The sequence below is a fragment of the Haemaphysalis longicornis genome, unplaced genomic scaffold, assembly GCF_048455015.1.
Source record: "Haemaphysalis longicornis isolate Haplotype H1 unplaced genomic scaffold, Haemaphysalis longicornis Haplotype H1 scaffold_4, whole genome shotgun sequence".
Classification (NCBI taxonomy): Eukaryota; Metazoa; Arthropoda; class Arachnida; order Ixodida; family Ixodidae; genus Haemaphysalis; species Haemaphysalis longicornis.
In genome coordinates this window covers 156,537,988-156,562,869 of record NW_027526361.1, presented here as the reverse complement: position 1 = coordinate 156,562,869, position 24,882 = coordinate 156,537,988, and the positions used below count along the sequence as shown (strand labels likewise).

The window sequence follows — 24,882 nt, the reverse complement described above, 5'->3', positions numbered from 1 at the left end:
CTTGAGAGTCCCGCCATCAGTCGTTAATGGCCAGTTTGGCTTCTGCCCGAGCCTTGCGGGCGAAGCCGAGGAAGAGCTCCTCGAGGTTCGTGTCCGTCACAATGATGTGTTGGAAGTTGAAGGTCATTTGCAAGGCGGACACTTGCTGGAACAGCGCACTCCAGGCTGGACGTTGCTCCAAGATGAAACGGAGGCCCTGGGGAGAGCGAGAGTTTGAAAACTTCCGTTAAGAACAGAGTCTAAAACAACTCTCACACAGGAAAGAGGAACGCTGCGTGGAACAGATGAGAGATAAAAAAATAATTTTACTTCTTGTCTTGACTCGTCTGCGGGAAGGGAAGATGACAGAAAAGATGCGCAGATATGGATGTCTCCCATCTTCTCTCTGTCTTTCTTGCGACGGTATTTCCCAGTATATAGTGGCATCAACGCGCCCTAAAATTTCCAAAATAAGGCAACTTTATAACAACATAAAAAGGGGTTAATCCTAAGGTGATTTTTGTAAGGTGATCACACAGTGCTGCTAATGTTTCTGATGTCTTTCATATACAACTGTAAATAAAATCTTGCAGAGCGCATACCTTTTATATTTGCAAGATTCCCGAACCACCATGAAATGTTCCATGTTTTGAGATTTGGAAACAGTTTTTGGTGACACCCGCCAATAAAAAGCTGGGACCAATTTGTTATCTTCAAGTCTCCTTTTGGGACAATACTATGCACCGTCGTTGTTCAAGCAATAAAGTATAATAATACATTCGGTTTGAATAAACTGTTTGATTATTAATAACATGCATTGGTAGGTTGGATTCACAGCAGTATTTTGTAATAGATGACAAAACCGTAAAACGTGCTTTTGAGATTTTGACGCATCGTGCTTAGCCCCGGGTGATACAAAGCAATTTTGTTGTCGTAGATTACGGCCCCCTATTTGGTCTCAAATCAGCACAGTAAACTTTCAACGGAAGCTTATTGAACCTTCGAAACAGCTGATAAGTGAGTTGATTATGAAGACACAAAGAAAGCATATGATTTATCGTGCAAGGTCCAAGCGGTAAGCTTAGAACCAATTGAAGGCCAGATGTTTTGTTATATAGACTGTTAAAGACTATATGAAGGCAAGGAGTTGAAGAGGTATGCGGATATTATGCTAACTCATCTACAACGCAGTGATACCGAGAACGAGACCTTGTATATTAGTATACAATAATACAAACTGCTGCGACCAATCAGACACCGCGTAGTAAGAAATAAAGGAATGACAGGCAGGACAACTTTTTAGAGAATCATGAATGCACTCAGATAAGCGCACTCGGACGTTTAAAAAATCTTATTCTGTCGACAGGAATGCTTGTGCCATCTTTTATGCGATCACAGACACTGGGACGCATTTGCAGCAGCTTGCGGCTAAAACCTTTCCTGGCTTAGTATAGGCGTGTTTAAAAACTTTTTCATAGCAAAAGCATGCCAATTTAGCAGAATATTATCGTCGTTGCTGCCGAATATTCGCGAACGTAAATGTCAAACGTCGCTGTACACCTGCAGCGAATCATCCGGACGCGGACACGGGTGACATCATGCCAAGGTGTCTCGTGGCTTTAAGACTGGGCGGCAAATTCCAAAGTCATCACTGCAGCCGCAGGTGCTTGTGGTGCCCTCATGAGGCCAGAAGTTGATTTTCTAGAATGATGCCAACCGAATTTTGTGCAGTAAAAGTACCTCAACTATCTCCACTGAAAGGGTAAACTTGTATTTTTGAACGTGCCCTAAACCGGAATTTTAATGCGCAGTATTCTTTGCCGAGTACCCGTACACCAGAACCGTTTAACGCCCCACATTTCACCAAAATGCAGATATGGGGAAGGTTTACCTATAGTTGAAATGATAGTGTAAATGTAGAAAATGAATAGAAGAGAATTTGGAAAGTCCACAAAATAGGTAAACGAAATAAATAGCGAAAAGTGGCGAACCGTGTAAAGCCCTGCATTTCCCCAAAAATGAAGACTTGGCTGAAGTTCCTCCTGTAATTGTTATATTAGTGTAAATGGAGGTAATTCGTCGAACACAATATTAAAAAAACGTACAAATGTGGCTCTAAAGAACTCACCCTCTACATGAGCGAATTAAGAATCCTACGCATCAGTAGACTTTGCCTGCATTCCCTCAGGTTTTTTTTTCCAGCGGCCCTACATATGCAGCCAAAACAACTGCTCGCAGCCATGGCAGTGATCCACACAGCAATATACTTTTACCTGAACGAGGTGTAAAAATAGGCATTTAAAAACTTCTCTCCCTAAAACAATAAGGTAGTAGAAGAAGTGACAATTGGGCTAGTTGGTAATCCATATGGGACATCTTGAAGGTAGCGCAATTAAACACGGACACTAGCGAAAGAAACGACAATCCGCAGCGGTGACTCACAACTGATTTTTTTTATTAGAACTGACACACACTTACATACTAACCCCTAAACCCATGTGACCAGACATCATACATACGTCGCAATCAAGGGTATCATTTACAAAACATGACAGGCATGAAACAGACTGTGTGGTTGAAGGCGCGTGTTATATTTACGTTAGAGAACGATTTCAAAATTCAAACTCACTCTCCTGTAAATAAATCGACGGCACACTAAAGCACCACACCCCCTTTTTTCTCAACGCGTATCTAAGTGCAAGTGCGAGCATGCGTTCCAGGAAACGATTATATTATCTGTGCACAGGTATACGTTAACACGAGAAGTTATTGAAACATATAGTAAAAAAAATGGTATGTGGTGCTTTGGTGAGCAGTCGATTCATTTACATGAGAGTGAGTTTGAATTTTTAAATCGTACTGTAATGGAAATACAACACGCGCCCTAAACCACACAGTCTCTCTCATGCCTGTCATATTTTGTAAATAATACGCTGGATTGTGACGTATGTACGATGAGTGGTCACATGGGTTTTTGTTGTAGTATTTAGGTGTGTGTCTGTTCTAATAAAAAATCAGTTGTGAGTCGGCGCTGTGGTTTGTTGTTTCTTTCGCTGTGTCAGTGTTCAAGTGCGCTACCTTCCAGATATCCCATTAATTAAGTGCATTATCTTCTAGTTCTCTATGCAGTTTATAAACCATGCATTGAAATCAAAACAGGGCTGCTTGAGTCACATGTAGACGTTCCACGACACAAGCTTAAAGGTTGCAGAAAGATTTGTGCAAATTTCGTTCTCACTGTCGGCAATATTTCGGACCATTTCACAACTGGGCGACTCCGGACGCAGGCATTTTCCCAAAGAGGGACGCATCAGCTTTCCTAATCAAAGGCTACTGCTGGTGGTGGGAATGACAATAATCTATCGTTCCATATCATCACCACCTTGATCCCAATTAACGATATGGGACTGCAATGTAATTGCGATAGGAAAAAATTAGAAAATGAGCAAGAAATGATTGGTAAGATGAAGAGGGATCCTTTCTACACACAACGACCAGGTGCCAATATGTTGTCCCCCTCATATGGTACTCACGTGCTTTTCGTCCAGTTGCTTTGCGCCTGGGAGCGCTGCAACGACAGCCATGTTGAGGGCGTGTGCATCGACCTTCGAACGCCGAGGCACAACGAATTGGATGGTGACGCCTCTGCCGAACTTAGTTTTCAAATGCTGCAACGATCCCAGGCAGGTCATCTGACCCTTGACCATGATGCCGATGCGGTCGCACGACACCTCACATTCAGCCATGCTGCGAAGTTGGAGAAAACAGCTGACATATACGTCAGGCAGATTGCGGATTACTTAAAGCATAGTGAGCCAAATTCTTTTCCGTGATCGTTTTCTTCGTATAGCCCTTGAAACTTGCCATTCGCATTCAAGATATTTGTTCGCAAAACACCGCAAAACACAGATTCGCATTTTGTGAAACTGCTTCGTTGAAAGTCCTAAAGCGGCGGCTTTCAGCCTGCTAAAAATAACCCGCTGTTTTCTTTGTTCTTAAGGTTGGTAGGGACGGAGATGCCAATTTGGCTTTACATTCAGTGATGATGGGAAGACAAAATCAAGCATCTTCTGGCAACGTTCCATTTCTTTCCCGAAATTCTAAAACTTCGGATTTAAATTAATAACTACTATTTTAACTCGCAATGTTTATTAAAAGTGGAGAACCACATTTCTGCAGGATATTTTGGACGTTCATTCAAGCGTTCTCAATACAAACGAATTGTAGCACACAATAATTAGTTTCTTGTACGCCGTGGTGAACTTTTGAGTAAATTCTGCTAGCAAAACCTGATTTTACAATTATTGAAGGTTTCTCAAAATACAAAAAACATTTATTTGTTCGACTTCTGGCTGCGTATGCTATTGTTTCTTATATGAAATAGGATTTATGTAGCTACATCTGCATTAAACCACGCGTGTTTATAAAACATTCTACTTTCATGGCTTAAAGGTATACACTGTCAAATGATTGCCTAACATTCCCTAAATATAAAAGTATAATTGTTGAGCTGAACCCACAGTAGTAATGGAGGAGGCTGTATGTTTATTTCATTAGATGGGTTGCCGTCTGTAAACCAATATGTATGTCGTCAGGCACATCAGTGCAGGCTTGCATTTAAAATATAAGAACTAAAAGACAAGAAAAAAGTCCTCACTTGTGGGACGTGAGCACAATCGAGGTCATGGTAGACTCCTTGAGGGCAGTCATAGTTTCACGCATTTTGTTCCGCGATAGCACGTCCACACCTGCGTACGGCTCGTCCAAGAACACGACCGGGGGGTAGCCGACCATGGCCACCGCTATGGACAGCTTGCGCTTTTGGCCACCGCTGCACGAGTTTAAACGTCGATTGTTCGGAAATCTTGACTGACACCTGTATTAACATCATCCCTTTTTGCTTTTTAATAAAGGTATCAGTGAGCGGTTAATGTGATTCTGCATTTAGCACCCGCTGATTATGTCGTCTTAGCTTATTGGGGCCCTGCGGCAATGTGTTTGCTTGCTGTAACCGTAATTCGGAAATTTCTCAAGTGCTAACAAAAATCTGCTCCGAAAGAAATGTATCCCTAGGAGTTCAATGTACTCCGAATTTCAGACTTGCTGTCGTGTTCTATTTCATCCTAATGTAGCTATAAAGTTTCCTGCAGTCAATTACAGACCGACACTACTATTATTTTATTAAAACAATGGATGAGGCTTAGCTCACCAACCCCTGATATGCAAATCAAAAGCCTGGCTTAGCGTGTTTAAGTCTTTTTTGAATTAGTTAACCTTTGAGTAAGGTGTCCTTATTATAGTATTCATCCGAGGCCTGTCTTTGTATACGGTTGTGGTCCCACTTCTGGAGCTTTTCGAGCAGATGGGCAAGCCGGGAGATATAGGCGGCGTTGTCAGACGCTGGTTGTTGATGACGGCACAACGCTTCCAGTCATCGCCACCTGTATTTTTACAATGCCAAACACATCGCGCGCTTCCCAATGGGAGTGGTTCACGCAACCGTAACTGAATTTGAGAGCGGCTTGTACCTGGGTTTGAGATTGTCAAAGTAATGGCGCTCGGGCCAGCGCTAGAAAGCTCAGAGTCGCGGCGGAGCATGTTTTGGCAACGTTGCCGCTCTCCACCACGCGTCGCCCGAAGCTGAACTGGTCCCAATACTGAAGCGCTGGGAAGGCTACCGACTGGGGGAGAGTGGCCGGAGTAGAAGGAGAGGGCTCAAATGGCCGGTCTGGGCTGATGCGGTTGGCATTGTAAAAATACAGGAGGCGATATTACAGCGCCCGCATTGCACTCAGAGAAGATGGCACGGCCTCCATCCCTTTCATGGACAACCTGGCATGCAAGTGCTGAGTCACGTTGTCAGGCGCGAAACAACTGCGGCGAAAGCTTGCGCCAAGCCGGTCGCGGAGGCAGTACAGCAGACGCGGCCCTTTTTTGTCCGTATTTAGGGGGCGAACGGAGCTCGGGCTGCAGAGCTCGGCCCGGCGGCGTATTCCCAAACAATATCCCGTAGGGGCCCAGACCGACCACACCTCCTAAGCAGGGGCGCAGCCAATAAGGTTAAAAAATTGCAATTTTTTAACCTTCTTGGACGCAGCACCTCGACGTCTCTACCTATATGTGCGCGACTTCATGCGAGGTGGATTTTTTTTCCCCTCCCCTCGTTTCGGCTGCTTTGCGGGTGGCCGATGGTTTCGCTCCGGGGGCAACTTGCGTTGTACTATTTATATTTTTATTCCTGCTATTTTTTGTTTCTACATTTGTATACTTTTTTGCGTGTGTGTGGCTTACAGTTGAGGCACGAGCTGTGACACAATGCTGGCGAATGAAAAGGCCAGACACTACAGAAATATATATATGTGGTAGCTAGAAATGCGTCGCAGGAGACAGACACAAACTGCTCATCTATACCCATCAGTGGATCTCTAAAAGTGACAATTTTTTGCCACTATTTGGACTCCGAGATCACTATTGTAAAAATAGTGCGCCAACGAAATAACTTTTTTACTTAGTTTTATCTCTGCTGCGACTACCGTGACTTCAAGCTCACGGGCAACTACTCATTAGTCCCAGCGAGAAGAATATACGTATCTGAGTGAGTGAAACACTGCATTAAATGAGAGGCCATGGGGCCCTGGTGGAGCAAGGATGAGGAGAAAAGGGGAAGGTCACAACTCGCACAATAAACACAGTTGCAGTCTTGGGGTCCTAATCGCAAAATGAACACATTAAAGTCAGTCAGTGGCAGCAAAACGCACAGTTCACACTTAAATGTACTGTTCACACTGTGGACAATGCGGTTCACACTGAAAACAGTGCACGCTGCAGACAGTTCACACTGTATACCGAACGGGAAAGTCGGCTAGGCTGCTACACCAATTTGTAGAGTCTGTTTTCAAGGGCGTACTCAGTAATTGCTTCTAGTGCGGTGGGATCGTCACGGACCCGACTAACATGTTCCTGTTCAGTCGCAGGGGCGGGACCTAGAGTTAAAAGCTGGTGGCGATTACGGTCGAATAATGGACAGAGCCAAATTAAGTGGTAACGATTTGGTGTGCCTTCCCGATTACAGGGGGGAATCAGCGCTATTCGGATCCTGCTGGAGCTGTCTATTTATAAATAACGTATCTTATGCAGCAAAATCTATGTGTGCATGAAGCACAAATTGTTAAAAATAACTAATCGACATTGGCAACAGCGTGAGTGCGTAGCACGCATGATTACTGATATCAAACTCGGCCTGGTGGCTTCAGTGAAGAGACTGTGGTCAATAGCCCTGTACAGAAGACATATATCAAACTCCTCGAGTACTTCAGTTGCTGTACAATCCAACTATTACTGAGTCCTTGGTTGGTATATATTTCCGATATTGTTTCCCTAAATTGTTATGACCAGCAGTGTAAATTATGCAGAATGCATGACCGAGTGTAAAACGTGTACGTTTGAGCTGATGTCTTTCTTATCAATGTATGACCCTTGCAAGAACGATTCACACCTTCCATTGCTGTTAACAAAATGTCAATGTTTTCCTTAGTGGCACTGTTCATGATAAAGAATAATGCAATGAAGTTAATGTTAACGAAATTCAATGTAATAGTGCTTATGAAAGTGCCAAAATGTAGCAGCTCATGCAGCTGTAATATTTCGCAAGAGTAGGACAGTTTGTAAATGTAGTCATGGGTAATTGGCTGCCTTTCTTGTAATCCTTACCTGCAGCACCGAATGGTGTTTTGAGCTCTGTATATAGTGAAAGAGTACCCAACTCAATTGTATACCCTTCTGTGTGCTGTAGAATGAGCCTTCAATGAGGGCGTTTGCTTTCCGGATCGTGTATAATTGCCCCATGCGCGTGAAAGCGTCCATCCGTGTGCGCGCACTTCGAGCACCGAGCCGAGCGCTTATTTAGGAACACGATCAGAGGTCACCGTCAACTTGCAGGTACGCAAGAAGAGCGCGGAGAGATCAGGGGCTCAGGTACAAAAGGTTAGCTTCTACCACATGTGCGTCAGCTTTCCCAGCGCCGCAGGCCAGACCCGCCCACGGAGCGAAACCATCGGCCGCCTGCCAAGCAGTCGAAACGACGGGAGGGGGAAAAAAGAAGAAATCCGCCTCGCATGAAGTTGCGCACATATAGGTAGAGACGTCACGGTACTGGGTCCAAGGAGGTTAAAAAATTGGAATTTTTTAATCTCTTTGGCTGCGCCCCTGCTTAGGGGGTGTGGTCGGACTGGGCTCCTACGGGATATGGTTTGGGAATACGCGGCCCGGCGAGTCACGTGGTGCGTTGCCAAGGATACGGCGCAGCTGCGGTCAAATAGAGGCCAAACCTATTGTTGCGGCGAAAGCGCTCTACGAGATCCGTAAATCGTTGCTTTCAAATGTTGCACTCTCATAATAACAATGATGCCGATCTGAACCTCTAGTTTGACCACTTAGAGGACTTGAGAACGGAAGTAAAAAAGTGGCAGCTCCACAAACACTTCTTGCACTTGCGAACCTTAAAGGTCTTTTAGAGTTGCGCACTTCCGACCAACTTTTGGCTAGATCGAAAATGAAAAGGCTGATACCGAACGGTAAAGAAATCTGCGACACCGTGCGGAGCTCCAAACATTATCGCAACTTCTGGGTCGAGTACCTGTAGTGCTCGCATGGCTCGCTGGCATGGTCTTCTAAGTCAACCAACTTGATGAGCCGCTCCACCATGCTGTCCATCTGGTCGTCCGGAACGCCGCGTAGTCGTCCAAACAAGCGGAGCGTCTCGTACGCGTTCAGCTTTCTCAAGAGGGCGTCGCTCTGAGGGCAGTACCCGATGAAGGCCTGCCACTGCAAAGCGCAGGGGTGAGAAAAGGGAAATCACGAACTGGATAGCGGAAGAAAATAACCCCTCCCATTGACACCGTAAAGTCGGCCTGCACTTCTCAGTGCATATTAAGCCAGTTCTTTTATTTTAACTGTCTTCCTACATGTACTTCCGATGCAACATTTCACCGTGCATATTAAGCCTGTTCTTTTATTTTAACTATCTTCCTACGTGTACTTCCGATGCAACAGTCCTCAATAATACTAAGCCAGTTTTTTAACTATCTTCCCACGTGTACGTGCATTGCAACACTCCTCATTGTACACTAAGCCATTTCTTTTACTTTAACTCTCTTCCTACGCGAACTTCCGATTGAACATTTATAAGTGCATGTAGAGCCAGTTGTTTTAATTTGTATTTATTCCTACGTGTACGTCCAAGGCAACACTTCTCATTGCATATTAAATCAGTTCTTTTATTTTAACTATCCTTTTACACGTACGTCCGATGTATTCTTTCTCAGTGCATATTAAACCAGTTATTTTATTTAACTATCTTCCTACGCGTACGTCCGATGCAACACTTCTCAGTGTATATTAGGCCAGTTACTTTACTTTAGCTTTCTTCCTACGCGTACGTCCGTTGCAACATTTCTCAGTGTATAATAAGCCAGTTCTTTTACATTACACTCTCTTCCTACGCGTACGTTCAACGCAACATTTCTCAGTTGTGTATTAAGCCAGTTCTTTTATTGCAAATATCTTCCTACGCGTAAGTCCAATACAACACTTCTCAGTGCATATTAACCAGTTGTTTTATTTTAACCATCTTTCTACGTGTACGTTCTATGCAACACTTCAGGGTGTACATTAAGCCAGTTTTTTTATTTTGACTAAATTCGTACGGGTGCGTCCGATGCAACATTTCTCATTGCATATTAAGCCAGTTTTTTTATGTTAACTATTTTCCTATGCGTACGTCCGATGCAACAATTCTCAAGGCATATATGGAGGCTTTGATCCAGGTTCACCTCGCGTGGCTGCTTCGAGAGAACGAGGGAGTTCATGTAGGCGTTGCCGTCGCTCATCTCAAGAAGGGCGGCCAGCATCTGGAAAGTGGTGCTCTTTCCTGCACCGTTGATTCCAACCAGGCCGAAGCATTCGCCGGGCGGCAGGGCCAGGAAAACGCCACGCACTGCATAGAACTCCCCGAAGAACTTGTGCAGGTTCCGGACGAGCATGACGTGGTCGCGAAACTTCTTCTTGCGGCAGAGACGGTTTACCAGCTCTTTCTCTTCGGCTACATCGTCGTCTAGCTCGGGCGTGTGGAGGTCGCGTGGCTTTGGTTCACCTTCGTATGCGCTGTTCAGGTTGAAAAACACAACGCAGAAGACCGGTACTGCCAGCACGATCATGATGCTTAGGTCGAACATGATTCCGTACGAGTCGACTGTAAAGGGCGTTGTCACTAGCAACAGCTCCCTTTTTGATTGCTCAATCGAGAGCACTGTAACGAGATGCGAACATGGAGTGAGAAAGAGTGCACACTTGACGGCGCACATACCCATTTTTGTTGTCTATTTCAACAGCAAAATCTGTCACGCACTTCACAAGACTATTTGAAGGCCAGAAAAGCATGTATATGGGGTTATATACACAGGTGGAAGTCACACAGTGAAAACCCTTCATGGCGCGTGAAGGGGAGGTTGCCAAAAAGGTATGTGTGCTGCCCGCGCATTACCCTAAGTGAATAGTCGTCTAAGGTTTCGTATCCCATGCATATTCCAGATATCTATGGCGTATTGGGCAACAAAGCGGCGTTTCTGTGGTAACATATGGCGCGTCAGCAAAGCTGGCGAAGCACGAACCTAAGGGGTAATCATCGCCACGGAACATTCGTTCGCAGCTGCCATAATTACACAAATGGGCCTCTTCGCGTACTGCTGTAACTATCAATGGTGGCGAAGCGACACAAAACCACAAAGGTCGTTTCGTTAACTCGGATCCTGGCTCGTGAGACCATGCTTATTATTACAACTCTCGAACTGCATGGAAAGTTGTTACATCCACTTTCGTCGTTTTTCAAGTTACATCACTATAATTCACATCAAAATCAGGCTTACAGCATTCCACCTATATGAATGTGCTTGCTTCCACGTGGAAGACGAACCACGAAAACTTACTCGTATATCGCCTTGTGCATGTCCGATTATCCTTATAAAATCCGTGTCAGTCATTGTTTAAACACAAGATACCCTCATTATTTCATACAAAGAACTTCTGCACAAAACCACTCACCAGTATGAGTGCTACTTTCAAAACTTCACAAAAACGTTAAAGGAAAATTGGACAAACACACTGACCGCCTGACGCTCAATCTTCCGTTCTCTCACTCTCTTCTAGTAAAACTCTAGTATTGCACTGCCTACAACTCTTTTTATTTTTTTTATTCGATTTTACTTTTGCCTATCTTTCGGCGATGGCAACGAAGATATATTTTAAATGACGAGTTACTCGGACTCGCTTAAGGCCGAATTTTAAATATCTCAGGATACATCGCTCGCATCTTCTATGGTTCCTGGCAGCTTTGTTCCACCGCTACATAGCATCTTTGGCGCAGGGTACGCTGTCCATTCCACACGTGCCCACAGCTTCACTGTGGCTTTGCTTCAGAAGCGATGACTTAAGGCGCTTGAATTTTGTCGGCCCGCCCTAGCCCCGGTAACCGAAATGCGCACCAAAGCGCACGTGGTGTCCTCAACCTCTGATTTGCAGGGAACCGCTCGGAACAGCCGATATGACCAGCACAGATCTGCCCATTGGACGATGACATTCGCAAGCCCTGTTCTTCGGTGTGTTCTAAGTATCCTGGGAGATGCGTCATTCCATAGGGCGGTGTTTACCAACCCCTTCATAGTCCTCCTTGGTAGAAAGGACTATCTCCAGCGTATATTTCTGTCTGAACATTTGTCCTCACCTCGACCCGGCTTGTGTCGCCTGCGTTCTACTGCTTCATAACAATAACAACAGTTCGCTGATGCTGCAGATACTGCGCCCCTTCATTGCTGTAACTACGTTTTTTACAAAGGAGCAGTTATAGTACAGCTACCTATTTTATGATTTCTTAGGCAGAGAAAAGCCCTTGTGTATTATCCGCCTCACTTCAACAGAGGCCAAATGTTCGCCTCCCGCGATCTCTCGCCAATTGTGCCTCCTCAATGTGCGTCGCTATGGGCTGTTACAGAAGTCGCCTAGCACAGTTATCGCAGTTTCGTTTGGGTTGAGCTAGCGGATGGACGCTAGTTGTTCGCAGCGAGGAAGAATGGTGTGCCTTCGAGGAACGCGTTGTGAGGAGAAACGGCAATTGGCGCGATTGGGTCCGAAAGAGACCCCCGACGGCAAGCGGGCCACGACGCCTAGCGTAACAGCGATGCTCTTAGGCACGCTGATGAACACGTAGCGGAAAAACCAAGGCCTTTGCGTGGCCACAAATTCGCTGAATGCTTCTCCAGCTCGGTGACGCAGTTGAAGCGATAGTTTGTGGTCAACCAATAAGGAGTCGCTCATGCGTGGTGTCTGTGTCCGTGGGGACCTGACTTGTTCGCGCAGTGCGTCACGTTCAACCGGTTGGGCGTGCGTTCATGATGTTACAGCACAGTGTGACATCGCATTTTCTCGATCAGGTGTGTGTTTACGCTGTAGCAACCTACACACTGCTCCACCGGTCATCCTTCTGTAGTGTGGAATGCCACTGATATTTTTCTTAGTTTTTACCGTTATTCTTCCTTCTCCCTTTGCAATGCCCTCGCTGCCCTGATTGCAGCTGAAATAAGCAAGTAAATAATTAAATTGCCCGCATATCAGCTCGGCTTGCTCAAGATGTCGTCTAATGACAATAGCCTTCTGGTGCTGCAGACACATAACACCCTCTCCCCTCTCCCCCGCCCACCTTTTGCGCCCACCCCTCCTGTCTTGGTCCTCCCACAAACAAAAGTAATGGGACATTGGTCAAGTCAACTCTATTGCCGCTCGTTCGCGCAGCTGTATGGCGGGCCATCTGGTCGGACATCTGTTGCTGTTGTGCTTGTCGCTCGAGCCTCGTTCTCGAAGCTCAGGCGCGAGCGCTTTGTTGTTTTGCTTGGTAAGGTGCTGCTGGGGGTTGTGAGGTTGTTTGCGCTTCAACCGTACTTGTGTTGCAATTCTGTGGTTTGCTATAGAAAAAGCTCGGTCCCGTTTATTTTTAACTGAAAAGCAGTGCAAGTAGAAGTTGTATATTTCTGTATTGCTTCAAACTTCTGTGTTTTCTCTTTTAAAGCAATGTTGACAGCTATAAAATAAATTATAAGATGAAGTATTTAGAAAATATTTGCGGATATAAATGTTGCGTTACACAGTTCGTTTAACTTTCGGCCGGCAAGTTGAGTCTAGGTAAATCCAAACCCAACAAAATTTTCGCGTTCACATATCAAGAAGTTGTTCAATAAAGAAATTAGGCTCGGTTACGCACACATGCCCTGATTTCCATATAGATGTCTGCCCTAACAAATAACTGGATCGCTTACTTTTGCAGCAGTAGATAATTCCAGACCCAAATGGGTTAATTTCCTCGCAAAATTTTGTATTAAAACCATAGCGCTTCTCCTGATCAATCATCTCTTCGCACATTTCAGCCTCGAATTCAAGGTTGACGGCACGAATCGTTGAGGCGCCCAGCAGGAACGGCGGAAACAGGAGCATGGGGAGCCGCGGAATGGCGCTGCCAGTGGCGATGGCGACCAGAATGTACAGAAGGAAGGTGGCAGGACCTACAAGATATAGGTGCTGTATCGGTTTAAATCGCAAATATCAACAAATAACTAAAATGTATCTTCTACTTTGGATGAAGGCTCAGAACATTCAACAACTTCTCAACAAGTGCGATAACATCGAAAAACACAGCTCAACTGCAGTTCACATGGCCAATGCACACACTACAAGCAACGCAACAGCACACGGTCTTTATGGTGACAATGGTGAAATGGTTTTGTCAAGGAAATCAGATGGGTGTATAATCCCCCGACGAAGGTGAAAATTAAAAAAAAACGACGCAGTGAGATAACATCCGCGTCGGTGATGGAATCAGGAAAACCAGCAACTGAACTTGCGTGGCAGACAAATGAATTCGATCACACACACTAGACATTATTTTAAGAATACAGGAGCAAAATGTCACTCTGCCAGTACCACCACTGCGAAAAAAGTTACCCGTTAGAAACATAAAAGAATGGAGAGAGCGACGTCCTCTTGTAGTAGGACGAATGATAATTTGTAAGACCGAGTGAATGAGTGATCACAGCTAACACTCCGATTGATACGCTCACATAAAACATTGCTCCATGGAGCCCTCCTTTGACAGAACGCCGCTCTCTGGAATACAGTAATTATAAATCGATTACGTTAATCTTCGGAGTTAGGCGACTGCTACACTCTTAGGCAAAAAGGACTAAAATAGGGACTAAATTACAGCCGTTAGTCTTCGCGGGCGACCGTTCATCTTCAAGGGGAGTATCTGCGGCAGAGTACGTGCCGTGTGCATAAATGCGGACTAACTGTTCGTCCCCGCCGATCTATAATGAGTAACGGGAAGACGAAACGCATGCAGTTAGTCTCTTTGCTGCGTCGTTAATCCCCTAATGGCGTCGTCGTTGCCCTTTCGCGCATATGTCTGCGAGCAGTTTTATATTTCCAAAACACAAGCGATGGCAGTCACTGGGTGCTTTAGATGGGGCCACGGGAGAAAATATTGATGTTAGTTATAAGAAAATCGCCTAGGGTTAGTAGAGCGGCGGGTAATTCCAAGGAGCGGCGAAGCGCGATTGCCATACGCTTCTCGGCGAGGTATTTCTGATACGCTGTGTTGCATACGATTCGTGCGAGGTAATAACGGCCAATGAAACCTTTCAAGCGCCTTAACAGTAACGCAAAATTAGTGACAATAGCAAAAGTGGATTCCTGAGCGTACTGAATATGTATATGTTTAACAGACGAGAAAAAACGCATGTTGCAGATGACAACTGCAAAACAAAAATGCTCGCTACAGGTAAGCGTCTCGAAGTTATCTTTTACACTCGACACATAATTGCCTTGGGCACCAAAGCTATGACAATGCTGCAACTGCTGTAAAACCCGCTTGCATTTCCCAGTTGCAATCGTCTAGCGACGCGAATTTGAAGAATTCAGGCTAAGAAATAGCGAATTCGCTTTCGCCGATGCAGGAAAATATGGCATGTTTCCTTATTCTGACACTCACACAGACGACAACTTTCACATACGTTACATAGAGCACTTAACATATGTATCGAACACTAAGAAAGCACTTAGCTTGTGCTAATTTGTGCGGAAACAAATGAGTCGTCCGATCGCCCAGCTACCTATCTCAACTAGGCAACGACGAGTTGATTGTTATTTACGAGAAAAACTATGGTTGTGAGGCTCTCCTTCGAATCGAACTGAGCAATAGTCCCTAAACCTAGCAAAGCGCTAAGTGCAACGCGCAAAACGCGGTCACGTTCGCTTGCACAGATAGAAATTCGGGCACCAGTGTCAATGGATCTGTTGCGTTATGCACAGAACTACACGCTGTACACTTGAGTATTATCTACCGCTGCAACCACCGGGCGGCGTGGTCCAGCGGATAGGGCGTCAGGCTCCTTCTGTATGTTCCCGGGCGTCGGGGGTTCGATCCCTGCCGGTGGAGGAGTTTTTTTTATTTTTTCTGCACTCTACGCAGTTCGTCCTTGGGTAGTATCGGAACGGACCATCCGGGTGGGGGAGTAACCGTTCGTCCCCTCGCAGTTAGTCCCCAAAGGGACTAATGATTGTGGCAGAGGCCGTTAGTCCCCGAAAGGACGAACTTTTAGTCCTTTTTGCCTAAGAGTGTAGATGGCTGACAATAAAACATTTTATACGTTTTTAGTTATCGCATAGACCCATTGGTGGTGAAATATTTCAGAACTTGGTGACAGGGGCACGGGAACGTTTTCAAGAGGAATTGAGCGCTGACCACTTCACTATATCCTGCGAATTCGCCAAAGAAGTCACGAGGAACTCGATTTTTGTGGACTTGCAACGTACAGGAAACACGTAAGCTCATCATCAAAGAGAATTCCAAGACCTGTGGTTGTGTAACTTGGAGTGAAAGCAAAGCATCGCGAGCATAGTAGTGAAACATTTGCGAGTCTATCGGGAGACGTGACGCACTCTACATCGCTGCTAAGGGGGAGTTGATGTTTGCAATCAAGTGGGGGTAACGCATGGTAGCAGACCAAAAGTTGTTCCGCAAGCAGGACTCGCTCGTTCCACCACTGTCTTCAACATCCGCATGGGGAGCACCCTGCAACCGGCTCACACGGTGACGCCATTGATCCACTACACCCACTGGTAAAACTTTATTGCCGATAGGTAGTGGCTCTTCGTAACGGTGTAGAACCAATGTATACGCACTCACAGGGTGCGTTGTGTGCTGATAATTCTTCGGCCTTTGTTGCGTACCTACATAAAGCTCTTTGAACCATGTTTGCTTCAAGGTTGCTGTAGCACTTGAAGGAATTTCGAAACATACGTGGGCAATTTCGCCCACGTATATTTCAAAATTGCTACAATTTCTATGGTACAAACATGCTTTAAAAATTTACGTGTGATCAGAAAAGAGTGAAAAATATTTCAGTGTAGTCTCTGAACCATTCACAAAACAAACAAAAACAGGGTAGGCTGCTCCACAACTTCCGGCACAGACAACCGAGGCTGGATGGACGATGAAAACGTTGGATTTTAAAAGAGATGCACCAGCCACACGCCGGAAAGTATCTTAACAAAAGTATAAATATTCGCTTCAGCTTTCTGATTCAAAAATCGGGCGGGGTATAAAAAATTCCGTCAATCTACCCTGTGAACGTGCTTGGAAAGCAAAGCCGCAAGTGACACTCACAATGATTACCCATGCGACATCACTTAAACTCACACCCGTGGCTCTACAAAATGTGAAACCACAGGCAAGTGAAATGCACTTACCGACATCATTTATTACTTCGGAGATACTCCTTGACAAGGGTTATAAATGCTATATTCGTGAATGGTGTTTGTTTGACATGTATTGGTGTAGAACATGAGTGGAAACTCTTTTTTTATAAAATAAAGGAAGCTCAAACCCAGTGTTGGACGATCTCACTTCTCCATCTCTGCCGCCGCCGACAGAGGCGACGACGTTTGCGAGAGATGGAGGAAACGGGAGAGGAGAAGGAAATACTTTTATTCAGATTTTTGAACGGCCCAAAGAGCGGGCCAGGGGAGTGGTTCCTTCTTCACTGGAGCCCATATGCATTCCGCGCCGCCTGTGCTCTGTCCACCAGCTGAAGCTGGGTAGGCAGAGAGAGCTGGGCAGCAACATGTCCCATTGCGCTTCTTGGGTAGTTGACGGGAACAGAGGAGTGTGCTCAAAGCATCCGAGAAGCTTGGCACTCATGATCCCGTTGCTGTTTTTCACGCCCTACTTCGGTATCCGAATCTCTTTCTAGGACGGTTAATTGCCTCAGAGACATCCTAAAGTGGTCATAGAGCCCACATGAACATTTTCCAGTCACTCTGTAGGCAAGTACGCGTGTCCTATGACTTCAATGGTAAAAATGTACCTTGGCAAGGAGTGTAACGTCTTTTATGTCAATTTTGGCCATATGCATCGTGTATTGTAAAACAAAATAGTCCCAACCGTCCGCGTGAACTACAATGGCCCGCATGCTCGGAAATCTCCCCTTGAGGAACACTCCAACTGTATAGCAACTGGTGGAACGAGCGTGCGCAGCAGTTTCCGGCAGGCACATAACCATCGACCTTGTGATTTAGCGTTATGTTGTTCATACCTAATCCACTCATATGCGGTTTGTTGATGCTGTCATGTAGCGATGGAGAACGCAACATAGTTCAACTGAATCGCATGTATTGGAGCGAACTTGCGCCCCGCAGTAAACTAGAAGAAAAACACGAGCGTCGAAAAAGCAGTCAATAAATTGACGTGCACTGTCAAACGTCGAGGAATCGAATGTTTCAGCGCTTGCTCTGCACGGAATCACTCCAATGGCTTTCCTTTCCGGATAAACATGCAGATCGAACAAGAACACTGTCGATCAGAACATAAACAGCTTCTGCGATAGTGGCCACATACCTAACACCTTTCCGTATCAAACAAGATTGCTTATGCAGCGTGGGAAACAAGAAAAAGTGTTCTACGCATGAAAGACGGGGTGAGAGCGGAGAGCGAGCATGCGCTGGTAAGAGAGAAACAAAGCTAAAATATGGTTCGTGGCCACAATTTGAGCTTCCTAGAGCAACCAGCTGTTCCATAAGTTGAGGATGCGTAGTATTTCACCATTATAGGTGTGTTTTTATAGTCCCCGGGAGAATTCCGTTACAGGAGTGTAGACAAGGCTTTTAGAAACGATAGGTAACGAAGAAGACCAGGAAAAAAATCCACTCGCCACCAAGAACGGGACCAACCGGGGTAGGCCCGATGAAAAAACGGGGGATAGGGGAAAATGGGGAAAGACGATTCATTGGCTGTGGGGTTTAACGCGCCGACGCTTCACAGGCACTGAGGCGGGTGGTAGTGGAGGACTCCTGGTTAACTTTGACCATTTGGGTATCTTTACGTGCGCCGAAATCTCGAACACACGAGAGGTTTCGCTTTTCGCCTCCATTATAAAAGCGGCAGCCTCTGCCGGGTATCGAACCCACGTCTTCATGTTCAGCTGCAGAACGCCTGTGCCACTGAGCCACTACGGCAAGTGGGGGCAAAGGTGCGACGGTAAGACAACGTGACCTCTTTAAGGCGGGGACATGAAAAGAGCTACTTGGTTCGGAACAAAAGCGATTTACAATTACGCAGGTTGTGCATGGTAGGCGTCACCAGTAAGATTCGGTGTGTAAATGTACAACCTTCTCTCTGGATAGATAAATAGCTTACGAATTGTTCAAAGTAGGCAGGCAAGCAGCTCAAGCACTGTAAAAACCTCGTGCCAAAGATTACGCATATAAAGGAGGAGACAAGGACGAGGAAAATGCTGAACAGCTGCATGAATATTCGAAAAGGGTGAACCATGTTAAAGAAATAATATTGATTTAGGTAGGAAACTAGTTCCCTTCAATTACTTTGATGCTTCGTACCTTACAAAAAGATGGCTATTTTACAAGATACCCATGTCGACTAGAAATGATTTTTATACTGGGCTTTTTTATTGCAGTTTTATAAAGCCAACGCGAAGTATAAGTATCTGTTAGTTTCGCCAAGCCACGTTTATTTATGGGTGGTGTCACCACTACGCTTGTAACTATCAACCAATGTTTTTTACATGCGATTCCATCTTGCCAGTTGTGAGTCCCTCTTTAGCAAAACTGTTCTTATGCCAAAAATCATGCGGAGCTTGATACAGCACTACTTTTCCACTCACCTCCAATCGAAAAGAGCCCCACGATTACGGAGTGTGCGGTGCTGTCAGATTCGATACAATCCGTGACACAGTAAGGCAAAAGTATTCCCAGTGGTGCGAATGAGACGATGATAGCCACCAGAGCGACTGCGACAAAGCAAAAACACATAGAATATGAAAAGCAAAGACGGCCCGACAAATCTTTGCCCCGAAAGAGAAGGTCCTATCGCTAAGTGACTACCGTCTGCACTGCCGCAACTTTCATAAGAAATTCGCTACCGTTTCTGTTGCTGGATGTGAAACTACGGGTGAAACACTCATTCTTACGAGCTGGTTATGGCGCTTGCTTTGCCTCATAAACGAAGTGACACTGCTCCTAAATTTTTGTTAGTGCGGGAGTCTCCCCTTCGGCATCCAAGGCGGCCTCCCTTGATTGTTTCTACAAAGTATCACCCATTCGGAGAGAAGGCAAAACCACTGATTAGGAATGCGACCCTTTAGCTGTACCTGAACTGGGCGTTTCTTCATCCTAAACAAGCCATATGGACAACATATCCCTAATGCTCTTATAACTCTACCCTACCTGCTTCTAAAATGTTTCTACGTAGTTTCGCCAGGGGCTGCCCAAAGGAAACTAGAGCTAAGGCAGACACCGCGCAGGAAAAATTCTTTTTTGGTTTCACTATGATTATCAGGATGATGTATTTCGTAAATGTAGTTATAAAGACGTTGTTATAGCTGGGTGGCAGCTTACTTCCGAAATTTTGTTTGGCAATGTCAGGTATCTATCCAGATGTTCAAGTTCCAAAAGATTTTCTTTTCGCGTAGCCACCAAATTTTTCTTTCTTACAGCATTGTAAAGCTTCTCTTTAGATCCATAGTTATCATGTGAAGCCTACCAAGCAAACAGGTCGCATACAGAGCGAACGCCTTTGACAATAGCCTTGCTGAGCTTACTTATCGTCTGCGACGAAAGCTGCTGCAGGTAGATGAAGGTTCCGTATATGGCCGCCATTGGAACGAAGTAGAAGACCAGGTCAAAGAAGAAGTGCGCCTTGAGGTACACGCAGGCTGGAACACCCGTCATGAGCTGAAGGTTACGGGCGCCATTGTGTACCTCTGCAGCCGGAAAGACGACGAATGAGGACAGGATGAGGCCTACGCTGATGGTCACCACGCAGCCCCAGTAGAGCCACGACTGTCGCACCAGCCCCATCAGTTTCCGCAGTCGCGTCTCCGATTCTTCTAGAAGGTAGTACTTATTCGGTCTCGATGAGTGGGAAACAATGTAATCGACATCTTCATGTGGAAGAGCGTACAGGGCCACGTCGGTTGAAATGGACGAGCGCGGCTTCCCGGAGTAAGTACGCAGCAGAGCCGTGTGTGCCAGATTTGTGATTATGGGTATGCTGAGCACGCTGGTGGGGTTGTACCAGGCTTCCATTCTGCGTTGCGACAGCACAGTAGAAAACACTTGAATTTCACGGCAACAAGCCGATCCGAAATTAGGCGTGGTTGATAAAAGTCCGACGTAGATCCAAAGTCGCTTCGCAAATTCGACTGAAAGCTCGCCTCCCACGAGCTAGGAATTCAAAGCATGTAATAGTATCTGTATTTATGTTTCCTACCAAATAGTTTCGGATAATTTCTGTGTCTATCCTGTGTCTCCTAGGGAGGGGTTGGAATAAAGTGAGTGCACAATTTTAACCCAAAAGTATTGAGTAATTGGGAAGCTGCCCCAGCTATTCATTATGCAAAGACGACAAACAAAACGTGATTGCGTTGCCCTTCAACAAAGCACTTTTGCCTTCATCAATGGCACTGAAATGCCCTCGTAGTGAAAAGTTTTGTATCAGAAAAAAAAAAGAACCGGCAAGAAGCCGTAAATAAAAGCTACGGTTCAGCACATTATTTTTAAGTAAGACAATGAATGATTTACGCAATTTTTGTAACCTAAAAAATTACGGCAGAAATGACGTGTGCCTGCAAGCCCAAGCAAATATTTTACTATTGGGTTCCCGCTAGAAAACATAAAAGTATACACGCACTGTCCGGCTTTTGCCCTTCCTTACAAGGCCAACACTCGGGCGAAAAATCTTCAACGAAACCAATCGAACCCATCACGCAAAGGCGTATGAGAAGAATAATGCGAAGGGAGGAACAGGACGTTTCGGGGATGTTTCAACGTTTCGAGGACGTTTCGGGGATGTTTCGACGTTTCGAGGACGTTTCGAGGATGTAAGGGTATCAGAGAGGAAGTTAACTTCAAGGCTGTCGAAGGGACGAAAAGAAGATTAGAATGCTGGTGGACGAAAAGCAGAGAGGGGAATATTGCCTAGGACAGTTACCACCTGTAACGGGGAAAAGAAAGTATTTCGGGCCTAATAAGCTTTAGTGCCTGCCCTAAGCAGCGCTAGTATTAAACCAAGAGTGTAAAACATGGTTATATTAGTCCTTTTTGCTAAGATGACATGTCATCACCCCGCTTCAAAGGGGAAACCAATAGGAATCATCATCATCATCATCATGTGTTAACAAACTTGTGAGAAAAACGTCAGCGTGAATTCATTAGGCAGAGTTGAACCAATGGGTTACGGCAAAATACTGACGACCGGTGGTAAAATTGCGTAACAAAATGGAATTCAAGAACGGGAATAAATAAGAGGGAAACGGCAAAAATGATGTGAAACCATCATACACGCAAATTCAAGGGACGGGAGTGAATTAGAAAGATGCAGTTTTGGTGATGAGTAGTCTTCGTTTTCATGGACATAAATGGCCTGGTTACGCTGTATACTGACCGCTACTGAAATCTTACTTAGAATGTTTGCATTGGAAACGTAGTTTATCGCAGTTTCAAACAACAGTGGCGTTTAATGAATCCCCGGAAGCCTTTTATTTAGGCACCAGAAGATTCGTGGCTGATACTTAGAAGCAGCTGGTCTAAAGAGATTGCTCTGTCGGTAGCTTCTATGTAGCGCGCCCTGGTTCAATAAAACTTCAAATAAACTTCAATTAGCGTAATGCACTATATACGCCTAATATTGAGGTAAAGCACGTTTTACGGTGGACGGGTGCAAAAAGGGTTTCGAGAATTTACTTTTAAGTACAAACCTATAAAGAAACGACGAACTATAAAATTTCTACTTATTCATCTAACATGAAGAAAAATACGTCGCAAAATGCCGGCTTTGTTGTAAATAAAAGTATAAAAATAAACATGAAATCATACGCTAACTACAGCGCTTATTGTCTATAGCAAGCCACCATGACATTGTCATAAAAGTAAATTTTACGCTCACTAGAGTATTTATTGATGTGTGAGAGGTGACACATCACACTACATTTTAGGTGCTGTGCTAAGTAGACTGTTTGATGTTGTCTGTCACAAACCATCGTACAACTGTCATAAAGCTAATTTTTGAGTGGCACGCTAACTTCGCCACCAGTGGTGGTGCGATACAAGCCAACATGCAATTGTTAAAATGAAATTTATTTGTTTACACGCACGTCAGCTAAACACTCGAACCAACTTATGAAAGCTTCATACCTCACACTTCCAATTGTGGTACTTTACAACCTTGATTTACGTTGTATGAAGTCCATTCCGTCTAACACAAATTCGTTGTCTTTGCGAGTTCCGTGCATTTATTCGTTGAAATTTTCAACTACGCTGCTAAACCTGATGCCTGCCTGGTAAGCGTCACTAGAGAGCATGAACCTCAAGCGCTGCGTCTGAAACCGCCATCGCTACCCATTCGAGGACTTCCAATGTCGGAATCAGGTGCGCTACTTTGGTCTTTCATACAAATTTTCTTGCTGCTGTGAAATCGCTCCAGAGCTAGCAGAAATGTCTCCGAACAGAGTATTTTGAATACTTAGGGAGCGTTCTATCGTGGAAACAAAAAATATAACATTTCAGTCAACAAACTTTAAAAAAATCAGATGTAAATCCCAACGCAGTACATTTGCACACATCTGCTTGGCTTAAGTCGTTTTCCGGAAAGCGTACAATGTCGTCCTGTTGGGGAATATGAGTGAGAATACGACAGCCTCACTACTTCAAAGAGTATATTCTATGAGCGCCGCGCATCGTGTGGAGAGCGCTGTGGAGGCGCAGCTTTCTCGGCTGAGAGGGTCAGGGTATCCTGAACACGTTATTGTGGTAGTCGTTGAGGCTCCCCACAGGCGTGAGAAGCAGGCAATAAATGCGGCTGAAGCAAGTGCGCACGATGGCAACGACCGCCGTAAGACGGCTCTTACACCGTGTGTGCACGGTATCGCACATCGGCTGAAGAAAATAGGGCAGAGGCCTAGAGTTCGCGTTGTAATGTCCGCACCAATCAGGTTCACAAGGCTTTGCAGAGATACATATCCTGTACAAAAACAAAACCCTGGCTGTAGCGTTGGGCAACAAAACAAGTACGTAGAATGCGATAGAGGGGTTGTGTACCGTGTTCGGTTGGCCTGCGGAAGGGTATAAGTAGGTCAGACGGCACGGTGTGTCAACTACAGGTTACGCGAGCATCAAAATAATGTGCACAAAAGAAAGGATGCGAACCTTTACCTTACTGCGGTTAATGGCCCCAGTGTGAGCCGTACTTTCAAAATTCCGTGATTTTGTCTTATGACTCTGATCAGCGCACGCGTGAGATAATGGAAGCAGCTGAAATGCAACTAGGTGGTTTCGAGTGTGTCAGAACAACATGGGTAGTCTTGTCCGATAAGGAGGCAGCGTTCTTAAAAAAGAACTGGTCGTGGTAATAACTGACACATGTGGGACAATGCAGGGTAATTTCGTTATTCTTATCTTTGTATATTCGTGTCCTTTTCTGTATCTCTTGTCTGTTTGCTGGTATATATTTCACCCTGATTCAACAAAACTCAGTTGGAGGTAGCGCTTGTCCTTCTCTCCTGTGTCCGGGTGTTTTTATGTGCCTAAGATGAACGTTATGGGCAGCAGCAAACCGAATGTCGCCACCCATCGTTTGGGCAACAGTGCCTGCCACGGTGACAAGGGTGTTAGGGATTTCAAAATTAATTTGAGAAGTTGTAGAATTAAACCCCACTTTCTTTGACTTCTGACCCTGGAAATGTGTATTTCTCGGAAAATATTTCCGCCATATTTTTTAATAAATGACACTGAAGGAGGTGGTGTCAGTTTAGGTTAATAGGCGTGTGTGCACACGCCTGATGTTCATTTGTGCACCTAGAAAGCGCTGAGACAGCCTACCAACTTTACCACATTAATATTTCGAGGGAGATTAGTGCCAACGTTCCAGTGGCTCTAAGAATTCTCAACCTCCCCGTGTGCACTGTACAATGACCTGGGCCGGAGCACCTCGGCTTGTACAATATTTTGAGTGCTTGGGAGTATGTTTCTGAATGCAAGACGGCTTGATAAGTGCTTTTGAAGCTATTCGTCCGTGGCGCAAAAGGAAGTCTAACCGAAATAAGGCTTTCTTGCAGCCTAGTTGGCTTATCACAATTGGCAAAAAAAAAACCATTCCGCACAACTTGCAGGGGGCACGCCCAGGAAGTCTGCGGCCCGAAATATGCCCTCTTAGACTGTTTTGTCCTATGACAAGGGAAGGTAAATGTGACCACAAATATATCTGGGCACATGGGGTTAGAAAGGTATACTTCA

The 24,882-nt window shown here is 45.2% G+C and overlaps 1 protein-coding gene across 1 annotated transcript; it reads right to left on the bottom strand.

Annotated features, from left to right (window-relative positions):
* LOC144180062 (ATP-binding cassette sub-family A member 7-like) lies at window positions 1–20,679 on the bottom strand. Its single transcript, XM_077708469.1, has 8 exons — window positions 20,193–20,679; window positions 19,257–19,382; window positions 13,341–13,583; window positions 9,810–10,285; window positions 8,615–8,802; window positions 4,637–4,810; window positions 3,513–3,726; window positions 1–196 (listed from the first exon to the last, which is right to left on the bottom strand). The coding sequence occupies exons 1-8, from the start codon at window positions 20,677–20,679 to the stop codon at window positions 17–19; spliced, it is 2,088 nt and encodes a 695-aa protein (XP_077564595.1). The 3' UTR covers window positions 1–16.
* Window positions 20,680–24,882: the final 4,203 nt, after the last annotated feature.